We start from the raw sequence: 13,417 nt of genomic DNA, 5'->3' as shown, positions 1-13,417 counted from the left end.
AAGCACACTCCAGACATCTAGTAAACACGTTCCTGTTCTCTGTGCTGGGATGACTGTAAACCATTCACTGGAATTCATTACAATCTCGCCTTGGCCCAGGCTTCTCACACTTCCTCAAACTGGCATTCTTGGCTCTCTGCTCTTCCACTCCCAGGCTGCTCTTCAAGTTTAGAGGCAAAGGCAAGACTTTCTGGGCCATGAGCTCCTTGCTGGCCGCTCTCAGTTGTTTCTGTGCACCTAAACTATGAGTCACTCTATGAAAGCCTTATTATTAAACTGAAATATGCTTTGGCCTCACAGAGCTGCTTTGTTTCTTTATAAACCACAATACAGACACCAGTGCATTTTAAAGCATTTCCCTAAAAATCAACATTCATTATGAACTAGAATCAGATTCAGGTTGATTTTGATATGTTTATGAGCTAAACATGAAAACACTTTTATCAGTCAGCCAAGTCTGTTAAAATACGAACCGAACTGGAATTTAAAGAACACCCATATAACGGGCACAGCTTGGCACCATCACTGAGAACAGAAACCACATTAGATTCATAGTCTCATCATGTGCTCTTGGAGCCAGATTTCAAACTGTCTCAAAAACCACAAGCTCGCTTTTACTAACCGTGGCTTTGAAAAACAGGATAAAAACGTCTGCGTCACTCCTCCTCAGGAGGTTGGTTTGACCCCCACACAGCAGGGCCTGGGACCTGCATCTTCAGCTTCCCAGTGTATACACTAGCTGGCCGACAGACTGCTGCTGGCCTCCAGGTCTCTGCTGCTCAAAGCTACACTCTCCCTTACTTCCCTCACCTGACTAGCTCCTATGCCAAGAAGTTGTCCCAGTGTCTCTATACTGGGAGAAGCGAAGGCAGCTGCTCTGAGCAAATCCCCATTAAGCACACCCAGATTCAGAGATTAACGGTGCTACTTTACTTCCTTAAGTTTGATTCCGATTGTACTCACACTTGTCATCTTTTAAAATCACAGTCAAAGGAGGTAAACTAAGCAAACTGGTTGACATCTGAGCTCCTCTAAGAGCTCACTCGCCTTCATTACTTTATTCTGTGACACTCCCCACTGTCACTACTTAAACCAGCTTTTAGTCTCTGAACTAATAGGGCAGGGGGATCCTGTAACAATGAATCCAGACACGATCAGATGTGAGCTATTACCACAGGGCTGTGCAGAAAGAGCAGCTTTTCTTTCAGACTGACAACCCATGGAGACAGGGACAAAAACTATGTAAAACTGAGACACAGAAACAACACACACTCATTTCCTATATGCTAGGAACGGAGCCTCGGTACTCAAAGCAGCCAAACCCTAGAGGAAGCAAGTCTCAATTTTCCTGTTTCCCCTTAGATTCTATCCTGCAGAAATGCACCCCTGCTCCATTTAGTTCTTTCCCACTCTTCATGCTGGAGTCACAACTTAGATATACTGAATTTGGGAGGACAGAGAAATGATAAAATAGTTCTACATGGAAACATCACCAAGACCCTTACAAGGAGGGGGGCTAGATTAGATGAGTCAGCTGTGATGTTTTAAAATTGGCTTTCTAAACCTGGCTGATCAGAACTACCTGTGGGACCTAGGCAGATTCCCAGGTTTCACTGCAGAACTTCAGAATCAGACTCTCCAAGTGTGGGGCATGGGAATTTGTACTTTAAAAAATGCTCCTCAGGTGCTTCTGGTATGAGATTTATGAACTACTGACAGAGAACAGGATGAAATGGTAATTCCTATGTGATGATAAATGAGTTTCCAAAATGTTGACAGTACTCTTGCAAGTAAGGTCCTTTTCCTTTCATATACCATGTAAAGATTCTTTAGTAAAGTTTTATTAAAAATTTTTTGGGAAAAATTAATTCCCCACTCATTGTCTTTCCATGTAGAGGGACTTTAGTCAGTATTTCTCGAAGTGGAAGGGTCACTGCTGCACTTGGGCTGCATAATCAATTATGGCGCTGTCTAGCATAGCACAGAACATTTACCATCCTGGCCCTTACTCTTAAATGCCAGTGGTGGGCCCCGAGTCATTGTGATAACCAAAACACCTGCTTTCTCATTCCTAAATGCTCCCTGGACGGCAGTTCACCCCTGATTAAGATCCATTGAGCTGAATTAACATTCCTGACCACTCTCCCTACCCCTCACATTAAGTCGTGCTTTTGGAAGGAGAAATGGTCTATCCAAAGACAAGTTTCAGCGGAATCAGCCCTTCCCTTTTTTGCCTTCTGCATGTGCTTGCCCACAGAGGGTGCATTCTAGCCTAAGGTTTCCAGCTTGGCCTGTGCCTGGTTGGCTTAGTCTCCTCATGTCATGGATTGTAACTCAGGAGCTGTCTGTACTCTAGGAGGGGGAGAAAGGGCTTCCAGCTTTAAACACAACACTGTATAAATCCTAGGAAAACAAATTAATTTAGCTATTTTAGGGAATATAAACATGACCATAATTCCATTGTTACATGTTAAAGATGCCCTTCACTATACTTCTTTCTACTGTAAGAAAATATTAGTGTTTAAGGAGAAAGAACTTTGACGAACATTTTTTATTGAACAGTTTTATTCTGTCTTAGAATTAAAAACCTTTTTAATATTGTAAGGTGCACTGCAGGTATGTCACGCTGCCGGTTATTACTGGGGTACCAAATGCCCTAGTCAATGACGCAGAGGGCTTGGAAAATGCATGAATTCATACTTTCAGAGCGTGTAGAACTGGTATTTACAGGGTTTTTTGTTTTTTTTTTTTCGAATCAGCCCAGGACATCTCTAATAGTCTACACAGGTATTGCCATAGCACTTGCTTTGATGTTCAGAATGCCTCAGAAATGTGTTCAATGCCATGATTTATGGGTCCTCCAAAAGATTTTGTTGTTAACATGCGAGCAAACAGTATTAAACAATATTATCTAAACTATGGCTGCCAAGTACTGGACCTTAATAATGAAACCAAATTACAAAACATTTTCTTGTAGAGCTACACAAAAGATATAAAATTAAAATTATCAACCACCTTTATATACTCCAATTCTCCTACAGTGCAATTTTCCATATCTTTATCACTACTGAATATTTTAAGGAGAAAGTTAACAAAAATCAAAATAGATAAAAATATTTAATCTTTGGATCCCTTTATTCCACGGCCTTCATAAAAACACAAAGTGGCCAGATTTTTTTTCCACTATAGCTTAAAATATCAAAAAGATTTACTAATAATTTTAGCAATTAACTCTATACTGAGTCATTTGTGGGTCACAGGCCTAAGGACCAGTGTTATGATATCTTATAGGTTGCCAAAATAATCTCTAACACTCTGAATCATCTTGAAATATAATGGAAAGAGTCAAGGTATCACAACAAAACTCCAGGCATATCAGGAAGAACAGGTTAATTGACACCTAGTTTTATTGTCTTAAAAAAGGGGGGGTTACTTATTTGAAAATACAGCTAAGTACATTCTTATCTATGATTATTTACATTTGTATACTGAAAATATCTATTATGTGGATAAATCCTGTGATATGCCATTTGCTACAAAATAAAGTTCTTACAATGAGCATAAGTAATTTACCCTTTTTAGATAATGAAAGAATGTATCAAATCTTCATTTACGTTCCAAACATTTAAAAAAAAAATCAAAATCAACAATCTTAAGCCTGAAAAGCTATGAAAAAAAGACCCACCCATACTTCAGCTCCTCAGCACATCAACTTCTGCAAGGACACAGTATGTTTGCTGACTTTAAAATGTTTATTCTTTAAAAAATTAGTTGCTTTTTATACAGCTATACAAAGTTCTTAATGTTTCTTTGGCAATGGAATATAATGGAATTTTACAACTATATAAAAAAGTTACCTTTGCCTAAGAAACAGTATTTACTGTGTGTACATAGTTGACTGACAAAATTCTCTACCATCCAGCACCCTAATTAATTGACGAAATAAGCTACCTCAGAAGGGTTATTACAGGATTTCCAAAAAAAGAAAGAAAGAAAGAAAGAAAGAAAAAGAAAGATATAGACAGACACACAGACACATAGACACACAGACCCTTCCTTCTGTGGCTCAAAACAGTAACACGGCCCTATCTGCAGGCAACTCACAATAATTGCCAAATACAATTTAGTGATAAGAAAAATCCTTTCAGTGATGAAAAAATACTTATAAGTTCCACTGGAGTACTGCTTTAGTTTAACTATACATAAGAAATTACTTAACCTTCTGCTATTCCAAATATATTTAATGCTCATTTATTAAGATGAGCCTTCCCTCCCACCCCCAAAATTAACTGTATTGTATCTTTGAAATTAAGCAGAAAAACAAACAAACAAACAAACAAAAACCCAGTGCTGGTGACAAATATACAGCAAATTCACTTTTTCATTCTTCTCAAAGACTGAAACCAATTCTCAGGACCACGAAGAGCTAAAAATCCATCTATTTTCAAAGACTTGTTTGCAGACTATGCAGCAACTTTGTTGTCTTTCTAAAAAGGAAAAAAAAAATTAGCTCATGTTTCAAACTATTGGGGTTTATTAATAAGTATTTCTTTTAAATTTGCTTTATTTTAAGTATATTTTTCATAACCTTTAAATATATCCTCCTCTTACTTTCATGTATAAACTCGTTTCACTGATTTCCAGGAAACACTTTTTATAACTTACATACCCAGCAGTAGCTCATTATTTGTTAAGTGTATTTTCCAGTTAGTAGAGGTTAAAGCAGTGGTGCTGTGGGCTTGTCCTAGCAAGAAGGCCCCCTGCTAAGATATAGGCACACCCTACTACCTTTGGTGCTGTCCTAATAATTTAAAAAAAAATTAAGCCTTCATCATAGTAGTCAAACTCATCAAATACAACTGACAACATTTTTTGGAAGAAGATAAATAAAATTCCCGAGTCTTTGATATCTTTACTATGCAATAAAATATCCAGGTGGTAAAATAACATTTCTCTTCTCCACAGTTTCATGTCAGGAGAAAGCAATGATTTGGAAATTCATTTTAAAAGGACAACTTTTAAATCTGAAATAAGTTCTGAAAATCAGAGCACTGCCTGGGAAATGTTTTTAAAAGCAACCAGGGAGAAAGCAATAAAAATCTCAAGGAGCCTCTAGCTTTCCAGTGAGATTAATCCTAAACCAAATGCCTGTACACAGAGCCAAGGGCTTCTCTTTTCCTCAGGACTAGTTGCTACCAACTAGCTGCTACTAGTTGCTACCTGATTTTTACTGCTGATTCTCACCCTGACTGTTAGAAATACACACTGCCTATGTTAAAAACTTAATTTTATCTGTGTATACAACACCAAACCATTTGTACAATGTTATTAAATTAGAATACAAACGGCATGGTGTGAGTTGATACAGAAAGAAATAAGCTGAAGATGATCCTGATGTCTGTCCCCCACCAATGCCAACCTTCACATGCCCTGTGTTTTTTTTTACCTTTCAGAAAGCTGTATGATCAATCCAGACCTTTTAGGGTTCAAAAGCTGTGATTTTCTGAAAGGTAAAAAAAGAAAGCGAGATAGAAAGGGAAAGAGGGAGGGAAAGGGGAGAAGGAAACAGAGAAGTAGCAGGAAGGAAAGGAGAAAATAAAAGGGGAAAGGGAGAGAGTACCATGCTGAGTCATTTCAGATACCTTGTTGTCTCTGGACCCTCTCTGAAGAAACACAGACTCAAATGAAAGGCAACCTGTCTCACCCACCATGGCAGCTTAACCTCCTTAGCAGCAGCGTATAAAATAGGAGTGGGCCACTCTCTCATTAGCCCCAGCCTGATCTCCCAGCCCCCAAAAAAGAAAGAAAAGAAAAAGCACCATAGGACCAAACTCACCACAAGTTTATGTTTCTAACATTATCCTAAGGAAAACTCAGAAGCCGAAGAGTAAATTTTGGCTAAGCTTATACCTAGATCAAGAGAGTTAACTCCTCTGGGTCCTTGGTTTCCTAACTATCTATTGCAGTAGGGTGGGAGAGAAGTTCTAGTTTGACTGATATTTCTAAGGAGTTCTAAAAAAAAATATATGATCCTATCACCCATGTTTTCATTAAACAACCAGATCTGCTCATAATGTTCATGTCAGTGGAGCATAAAGAACAAAGCTAACCCATTACATGAAGGCTGCTGCAAATGCCACTGTACTTCATCTCTGAGAAGTATTAGATGCTTCAGAAACAAGTATAATCTTAGAAGGTAAATTTCCTTTATGTAATAGTGGTCAATCACTACTTCCACCTTTAAAGGTGCCAGATGCTATGATTTAGAAGGAACAGGCTGCTGAGAAGGTCCGGGATCTAGTGGCAGACAGAAGATCATTCAACTTTGGAATGGACAAGCAATGGCTAGCCACACTGATGGACCTTCAGCCTCACTGAAGTAACTTATTCCTAATCAACATGCTAAGTACTTACTTCAAGCCCACTATGGCTCCATGCTGAGATAGGTGTTCTGGTGGAAAGAAAAGTAAAATACATATTCACTAACGCCAAGAGGCTCCCATCTAGTTGGCGATGCAGAACAAAACAAAACACATGAAATAGGGAATATAAGTATACGTAAAATGTGTGGTGATGAAAGCAGATACCACAGGAGGTCAGAAAAGGAAGAAATCAGTGGAGGAAGGAAGAGAAGTTTCTAAGGATAGAGCAAACCTTAGGCAAGACTGAAAGGAAGCCCCTGTCTTTCAGCTGGGTCTGTCTTCGCACTGGACCATAAACATCAAGAAGGCTGGGACTGCATGTGTTTTGTTACCACCAATGTCCAGCATAGAGCTTGGCACATGCAAAGAATTCAATATATTTGGTCAATGAATGAAGTCAGAGTTGTAATCAAGCAGTGTGTATAAGAGATGACCATGAGTCAACTGCTTGAATCGGACAGGTTAAAGGGTAATAATAAATGGGGCTGGATATATCCAGTGGGACCCTTACAGAGTAAAACAAGCAGGCAATGCAACGTCACATTAGAACCTTCTAGCCATCAGCCTGAGGTCTAGTGAATCTATCACTCCTTGAAACACCCAAGCAGAGGTTGAACTATCTGTCAGGGATACATTAGTGCGGATAAAGACTCATGCAGACAACCTCTGCAATGCATTCTAATTCTACAATATATATGATAGGAGTTTTAACTAAAGGCTCAAAATGGCTGAACAGTGAGACACAGCCTCAAAATGCATTAATAAGTGCATATTCTATGCACACAGTGGTTACTCAAAGGTTTACTGATGACTGCTCAGATAAAGGGGATTAATGATCCAGTCTTACACAACATGACAGCTAATTTTTTCAAATATATGAAAAATCATTACGAAGAAGAGTATATATTCTGTGTATAGACAAGGATAGAGTTAAACTAATAAGTTTAGAAGGTAGAGGGAAATTGATTTTTTCAAATTATGTGTGTGTCTGTGAAATCCTAATAATTAGAGCACCCTTGGGGTGGGATGGATGCTCTTAGAAAGTGTAATAAGTTCCCAGCCCTCATAAAGGATACCAACAGAAGAGGATTTTGGTTTGGCCAGGAGGTCACAACTCTCAGATGCTTTCCAACTCTGAGACTTTAATGGTGTGTCTGAAATAAAACTGTGCAAAACTGAGGGCCAGAAAGGTTTAACAACTCAACTGAGGTCATACTAGCAAAAATTACTAAAATTCTCATCAGGATCAAGGTCTAATTTAAACGTACTTTTTCTCAAACCAAGCTGACTCAATGTGGTCTTCAACAGGAGTTGCCACACGTTCTTCAACAGGTAGCTGATATGCCTGAAGTGAGGTAAAGAGAAACTGAAGGTCTAAACACCAATCAGTGGGTTATTATGGTAGTTGGCAGAAACGCCTCAAAGGAATGAACGTGGTGATGTGGAAATGGCCCATGATCATGGATACCTCCACAGCCTGGGAGACAAAAGAATACCAAACTGAGATGATGGGAAAGTGAGAAGATGATGAGGACATTCTGAGGAAGGTTAAGTTTAAGTTGATCACAGGACACAATGCAAGTAAATATAGAAAAATGTAAGTGAAAGCATACAAGGTCCAAGTTGAAAAACTGATTAGAAGCTATGAATAGACAAGCTCAGAAAGGGGAGGGGGAAATTGCTGCAGGAGAGGAGAGAGGGAAAGTTCGAGCCTATGCTAGAGTGCAAACATGAACACAATGGAGCAAACTGAACATTGCAGGCAGAAGGAATGGGTAAAAAGGTCGTGAGATAGGAATAAGCTTGGCACTAAACAAGAGCAAGAAGACCCACATATGTGTAGCACAATGAATGAAGAAAAGGGCAGTTCCACTGGCAACAAGATCTAGAGCAAGTACTAGACCTCTCATCTGGAGAAACAGGCAGATCATGAAGCACCTTATAGGCTGTGTTAAGGAACATACGTTATTTTTATAAAGAGAAAAATATCAAAAGTGTTAAAAAAACAAAAAGCAGGAAGAAAGACTCCACTTTGGGTAGGCAGTTATCAGTGTCAAATATTGCAGAGTAGTTAAGGTCAAATATTTGTGAAAAGGCTACTGAATTCTATAAGCAAAGGTCACTGGCAACCTCAAGAGGAGTAATAGTGGCAAGGAAGAGGAGTTCTGTAGTTCCTAAGACACAGTCCCCTAGCTGGAATGGCCATTTTGCAAGTTAGAAGTGCTGAAGCTACATCAGGCTGCATCTACTGTGGCTGGGTATCCTGAGCTAACGACTTGAGGCTAATTTTCAGCAGCCTTGGCTGTGATGACACAATATTAAAGGCATCAAAATTAACAGAACAGATCCAAAAGCCACTAACAATGACCCTTCAAGAGGGATCTCAACAATGACCAGTTTTAAATACTGAATAATGAAATTCCTGCTAGTAGATCTTTTTGTTTCTTTTCCTTTTCTTTTTTTTTTTTAAATTATTTTTGGCTGCTTTGGGTCTTTGTTGCTGTGCGCAGGCTTTCTCTAGTTGCAGCGAGCGGGGTCTACTCTTTATTGCAGTGCATGGGTTTCTCACTGCGGTGGCTTCTCTTGCTGCAGAGCAGGGCTCTAGGGTGTGCGGGCTTCAGTAGTTGTGGTATGCAGGCTCAGTAGTTGTGGCGCACGGGCTTAGTTGCTCCACAGCATGTGGGATCTTCCCAGACCAGGGCTCGAACCCATGTCCCCTGCGCTGGCAGGCGGATTCTTAACCACTGCGCCACCAGGGAAGTCCCGGTCTTTTTGTCTCTAGCTGCCCTATGTAATTCCTAGTAGACTTCTTTATGATAGGACTTTGATCGTTTCTTTGATTATATACTTTCCTCTCCACTATCCCTAAAATCGATGACTAGGATAGTAACACTGACTTAAAGACCCCTTTAAATATGTTCTTCCTAGATTCTCTTGGTATTGAAGCATACTTTGTAATATGAAATAAAGGTGACACAATATGGCTCTTTTCTGTACCGTATAATATCTTTTAGTGATCCCCTGTGCCTCCAACAACAACAACAAAATTTTTTTAAGGAAAAGAAATTAATCCTAAGTCAGTCTCTTAACAGGTTTTTGGAAGAAATTTTACCAGTCCATTAAATCTGAAACCATGGTTTTATAACAGAAAGATAAAAAAGAATATCACATTTCTATCTCTTTACTTCCTCCAACTGAAAAGAAAATAGTTAAAAAAGAATTAGATTCATTAACCAAGAAGTTACTGCTCCTTAAAATTATATAAATATCCTAATCAGGTACATCCTCCACTGAAAAGTCAAGTGGAAGTTATACAAATGCCCTAAAAATATTCACCTCTAATAGATAAGAGTTTAAAACATTTTGAATTTCATACAACTTCAAGCCAACCCCAAAGCACATAATAATACTTACCCTATATTCGAAATCTGCAAACTCCCTGCCCCCACGACCTCCTCTGAATCCACCACGAAATCCTCGAGGAGTGGCAAAGTTACCACCTCGGCCGCTACCACGTCCTCGGCCACCACGGAAACCAAGACCTCCCCTGCCTCTGTACCCTCCACGGCCACGGTTTGGACGAAGTGGGATTCCAAATGTTTCTGCATTTAATCTTCTTTCTTCAGCCCAGGTTGGTCTCCGTTCTCTATTATGAGAACAAATAATCTTTAGTGTATCAAGTTTTAAAGAACATTTTCCAGCAAAACTATGTAGCACTGATTTCCAAATTAAGGCTAAGTAATTCCTAAGAATCAAATAAAAATAAGCACCTTATCTAAGTCATCACAAGCTGTCCATGGCAATATGTTCCTATAATTCATGTGAAAATATGACTGGTATTAAGCTTCTTGCAAATGCAGTTGATAATACAAAGAAACTGACAACAGCCCCAATAAATGGGATTGGCAATTGACTCTACCCTCCAATCAGCCCCAAAGGAAGAAAGGGCAAAGCCAGGAAAGGAAACCCTGTCTCAGGATGTGAACAGATGGAGGATAGATCCCTGAGTTCCTAGTATGCTCCTGGCCCAACCTCTGAACCGGACGCCTGAAGCGTCTGAATTGCTGCTGCTGGCCCACAGCCCAGATAATCAGAGGATTGAGAATCATCCCCATCCACGTTTAAAGTGAAGTAGAAAACTGCCACCAGGTGGCACCAAACTGCAGCCAGGAGGACGATTAGGATCAGGCAGCAGAAACCCTGGAACTCTTAGTTTGTTATGTTGGATCCTTTAATTAACCAGTTTTCTGGATCCACATTTACTGCAATATAGCAGAGCTTTACTGTATCAGCAAACTTCATCTGAACTACATTGTAGAGGGGTAAAGTAAAAGGTGTTTAGGTGTTAGATGAATGCCTCTATTTTTATTTACTAATTTTCAAATGTGAACGCATCCCCAAACAAAAGTATATGATTATTTTTCTCAAAGAGTAATATCATTTAAAATTTTAGTATAAATTATTTTCTTTTAGCAAAATAAATCATTAAACAATTGTAGTCATTAGTTTTTTTTTTTTTCTGGCCACACAATGCAGCATACGGGATCTTGGTTCCCCGACCAGGGATTGAACCCGTGGCCCCCCCACCCAGGGATTGAACCCGTGCATTGGAAGTGCGGATTTTTAACCACTGGACTGCCAGGGCAGTCCCTAGATATTTTTAAGTATTCATTAAACTTTGTGAATTTATAAGAATTCATTTCACACTTCAACCTCCTAAGAGCATAAGAGCAGCTTAAAAGACTGTACCTGTTATCATCACAAGAAATATTATCAAAGAAAGATTTAGTTTTGTCATAATAGCAGTTAGGTCCAAGTGGATCTTCTTCATCTGCATTTCCTTCACTGTTTTGGGTGTCAACTCCTGAGTCTCCTTTATCTTCACCATTTACAGGCTTCTCCTGTTTCTCAAGTTTATCTTCTAATGAAAAACAAAAGCACATACCATAAAAGTCAAGACTTGTACTAAACATCCATAATTCACAAGTCAAATAAGAGTATTTTTTGAATAGAAAAATAAAAACTCACCTTTCAATTTAAGTTTATTATGAAACTCTCTGTCGATTTCCTCCTTGTTAAATTGTGCATTTGCACTTTCAAAGTCAAAGTCTTTCTCAAATTTCATTGGACCATCTCGTCGAATACCAAATCTTCCCCTGCCACCTCGATGACCCCCACGCCCTCTCCTTGGAGCTGAAGGAGCACCTGGAACTATATTAATAAAGAAAGAACAAGCTGGTTTAGAGCAGAAGCTATTATTGTGGTCTTTACGGTCAACAAGAGAAATGCTTACAAGTCTCTATGCACATGACGATATTTGTATTTTTTAATATAAAAAAGATGAAGTTTCACAAACATTTAATATATAATAGACTGAGAAGAGCACATATAAAATTTATAAACATGAAATTTATAAATGGCACACATGAAATTTATATCTATGGGGTTTACACTCATACATGCTACTGATACAGTATACAACCAAACAATTTGGGAGACTTCTGTACTAAATTACTTTGTTTTTCTTATATCCCTAATACCTACAAAATGTCAAATATATATTGGGTTCTCAAAATTCATGAAGACTTTTATGGAAAGGATCATAGAAATCAAGATTTATAGTGAGAAAAATAGATGAACATTTAGCAGCACAAATTGCAAGATAACACAAAAGACAATAAGTACATGGTCTTGGACTTCCCTGGTGGCGCAGTGGTTAAGAATCTGCCTGCCAATGCAGGGGACACGGGTTCTATCCCTGGTCCGGGAAGATCCCACATGCCGCGGAGAACCAAGCCTGTGAGCCACAACTACTGAGCCTGTGCTCTAGAGCCAACGAGCCACAACTACTGAGCCCGTGTGCCACAACTACTGAAGCCCACGCGCCTCGAGCCCGTGCTCCACAACAAGAGAAGCCACTGCAATAAGAAACCCGTGAACAGCAATGAAGAGCAGCCCCCGCTCACTGCAACTAGAGAAAGCCCGCGTGCAGCAATGAAGACCCAACGCAGCCAAAAATAAATAAATAAATTTATATTTTTTTTAAAAAAGAAAAGACGTACATGGTCTCAACCACTCCAACCACTTCCTGCTTCACCTTTACTGTCTCCCTCTAAATGGCTCCATATTTTTCAAGTCTTCCTGTATCTATTTTTCTCTACAATTTAATACAATAACAAGATTTATGAGGTATGATAAAGCAATACCAAAGTAGCATAAATTATAGTGAAAACTTGAGAACCCAAATATCCAACACAAGAGGAACAGTTAAGAAGAAAAAAATTAAAGAGAAACATGGAATAGTATTTGATGTCGGTTAACAGAAAAATATAGAGCACAAAGCACTATGAATTCAATGATTATAATTATGTGAAATGTTTAACACATACTGATAAAGATCAGAAGTGACTACAGAGTAATAGACAGGTTTGTGCTCACTGTTCACTAAAATTTGGCAAATTGTCTAAGTTTGAGAAAACAAACCTCAAAAACCCACAGCAGTATATCCAGACACTTAAATCTAGACAAGCAGGATGTTTAAATATTCAGCTCTACTACTGAAAATGTCTTGGCCAAAAGCCAGAAATTAGAGCACAGTATTTCTGTCTTAAATTTTGAAGGGCAGTGAGAGATATTTTATCTATTGCTTTACATGATTTATATTTTATTTTTTAAATTGAAGTATAGTTGATTTACAATGTTGTATTAGTTTCTGGTATACAGCAAAGTGATTCAGATAGACACACACACACACACATATATACACATATTCTTTTTATATTAAACTATGCAGTGCTTCACGAATTTGCATGTTATCCTTGTGCAGGAGCCATGCTAACCTTCTCCGTATCGTTCCAATTTTAGTATATGTGCTGCCAAAGCGTGCACTACTTTACACGATTTTTGAATGATGGAAGCATGGCAATTATTTTATCTTGAGAAGAGAGGGGTTCTTTTTCCAAATTAAAAAAAGTGAAACATAGTACACCAAACCA

At 38.7% G+C, this 13,417-nt stretch overlaps 1 protein-coding gene and 1 non-coding gene across 10 annotated transcripts in view; both read right to left on the bottom strand.

Moving 5' to 3' along the window:
• Positions 1 to 13,417, bottom strand: part of LSM14A (LSM14A mRNA processing body assembly factor) — a 70,307-nt gene that overhangs the window by 12,123 nt on the left and 44,767 nt on the right. For 2 of the 9 annotated variants that reach the window (XM_019940974.3, XM_073795764.1), the window contains 7 exons: positions 11,451 to 11,633; positions 11,172 to 11,343; positions 9,837 to 10,068; positions 7,691 to 7,767; positions 6,415 to 6,451; positions 5,447 to 5,503; positions 3,376 to 4,487 (listed from right to left, as the gene is read on the bottom strand). In XM_019940974.3, the coding sequence (XP_019796533.1) occupies positions 5,480 to 5,503; positions 6,415 to 6,451; positions 7,691 to 7,767; positions 9,837 to 10,068; positions 11,172 to 11,343; positions 11,451 to 11,633 (725 nt within the window). In that variant the 3' untranslated portion in view covers positions 3,376 to 4,487; positions 5,447 to 5,479. Of the gene's footprint in view, positions 1 to 3,375; positions 4,488 to 5,446; positions 5,504 to 5,997; positions 6,452 to 7,690; positions 7,768 to 9,836; positions 10,069 to 11,171; positions 11,344 to 11,450; positions 11,634 to 13,417 lie in introns of those variants that run through there. The other 7 variants (XM_004310675.3, XM_073795765.1, XR_012327959.1 and 4 more) reach the window with 6 other exon arrangements.
• On the bottom strand, positions 13,204 to 13,310 carry LOC117309330 (U6 spliceosomal RNA). The gene has a single exon (XR_004523618.1). It is a non-coding gene; the product is annotated as a U6 spliceosomal RNA (small nuclear RNA).

This window comes from Tursiops truncatus, chromosome 19 (genome assembly GCF_011762595.2).
Source record: "Tursiops truncatus isolate mTurTru1 chromosome 19, mTurTru1.mat.Y, whole genome shotgun sequence".
In the NCBI taxonomy this organism is placed as follows: Eukaryota; Metazoa; Chordata; class Mammalia; order Artiodactyla; family Delphinidae; genus Tursiops; species Tursiops truncatus.
This window is presented reverse-complemented; position numbering and strand designations above follow the sequence as displayed.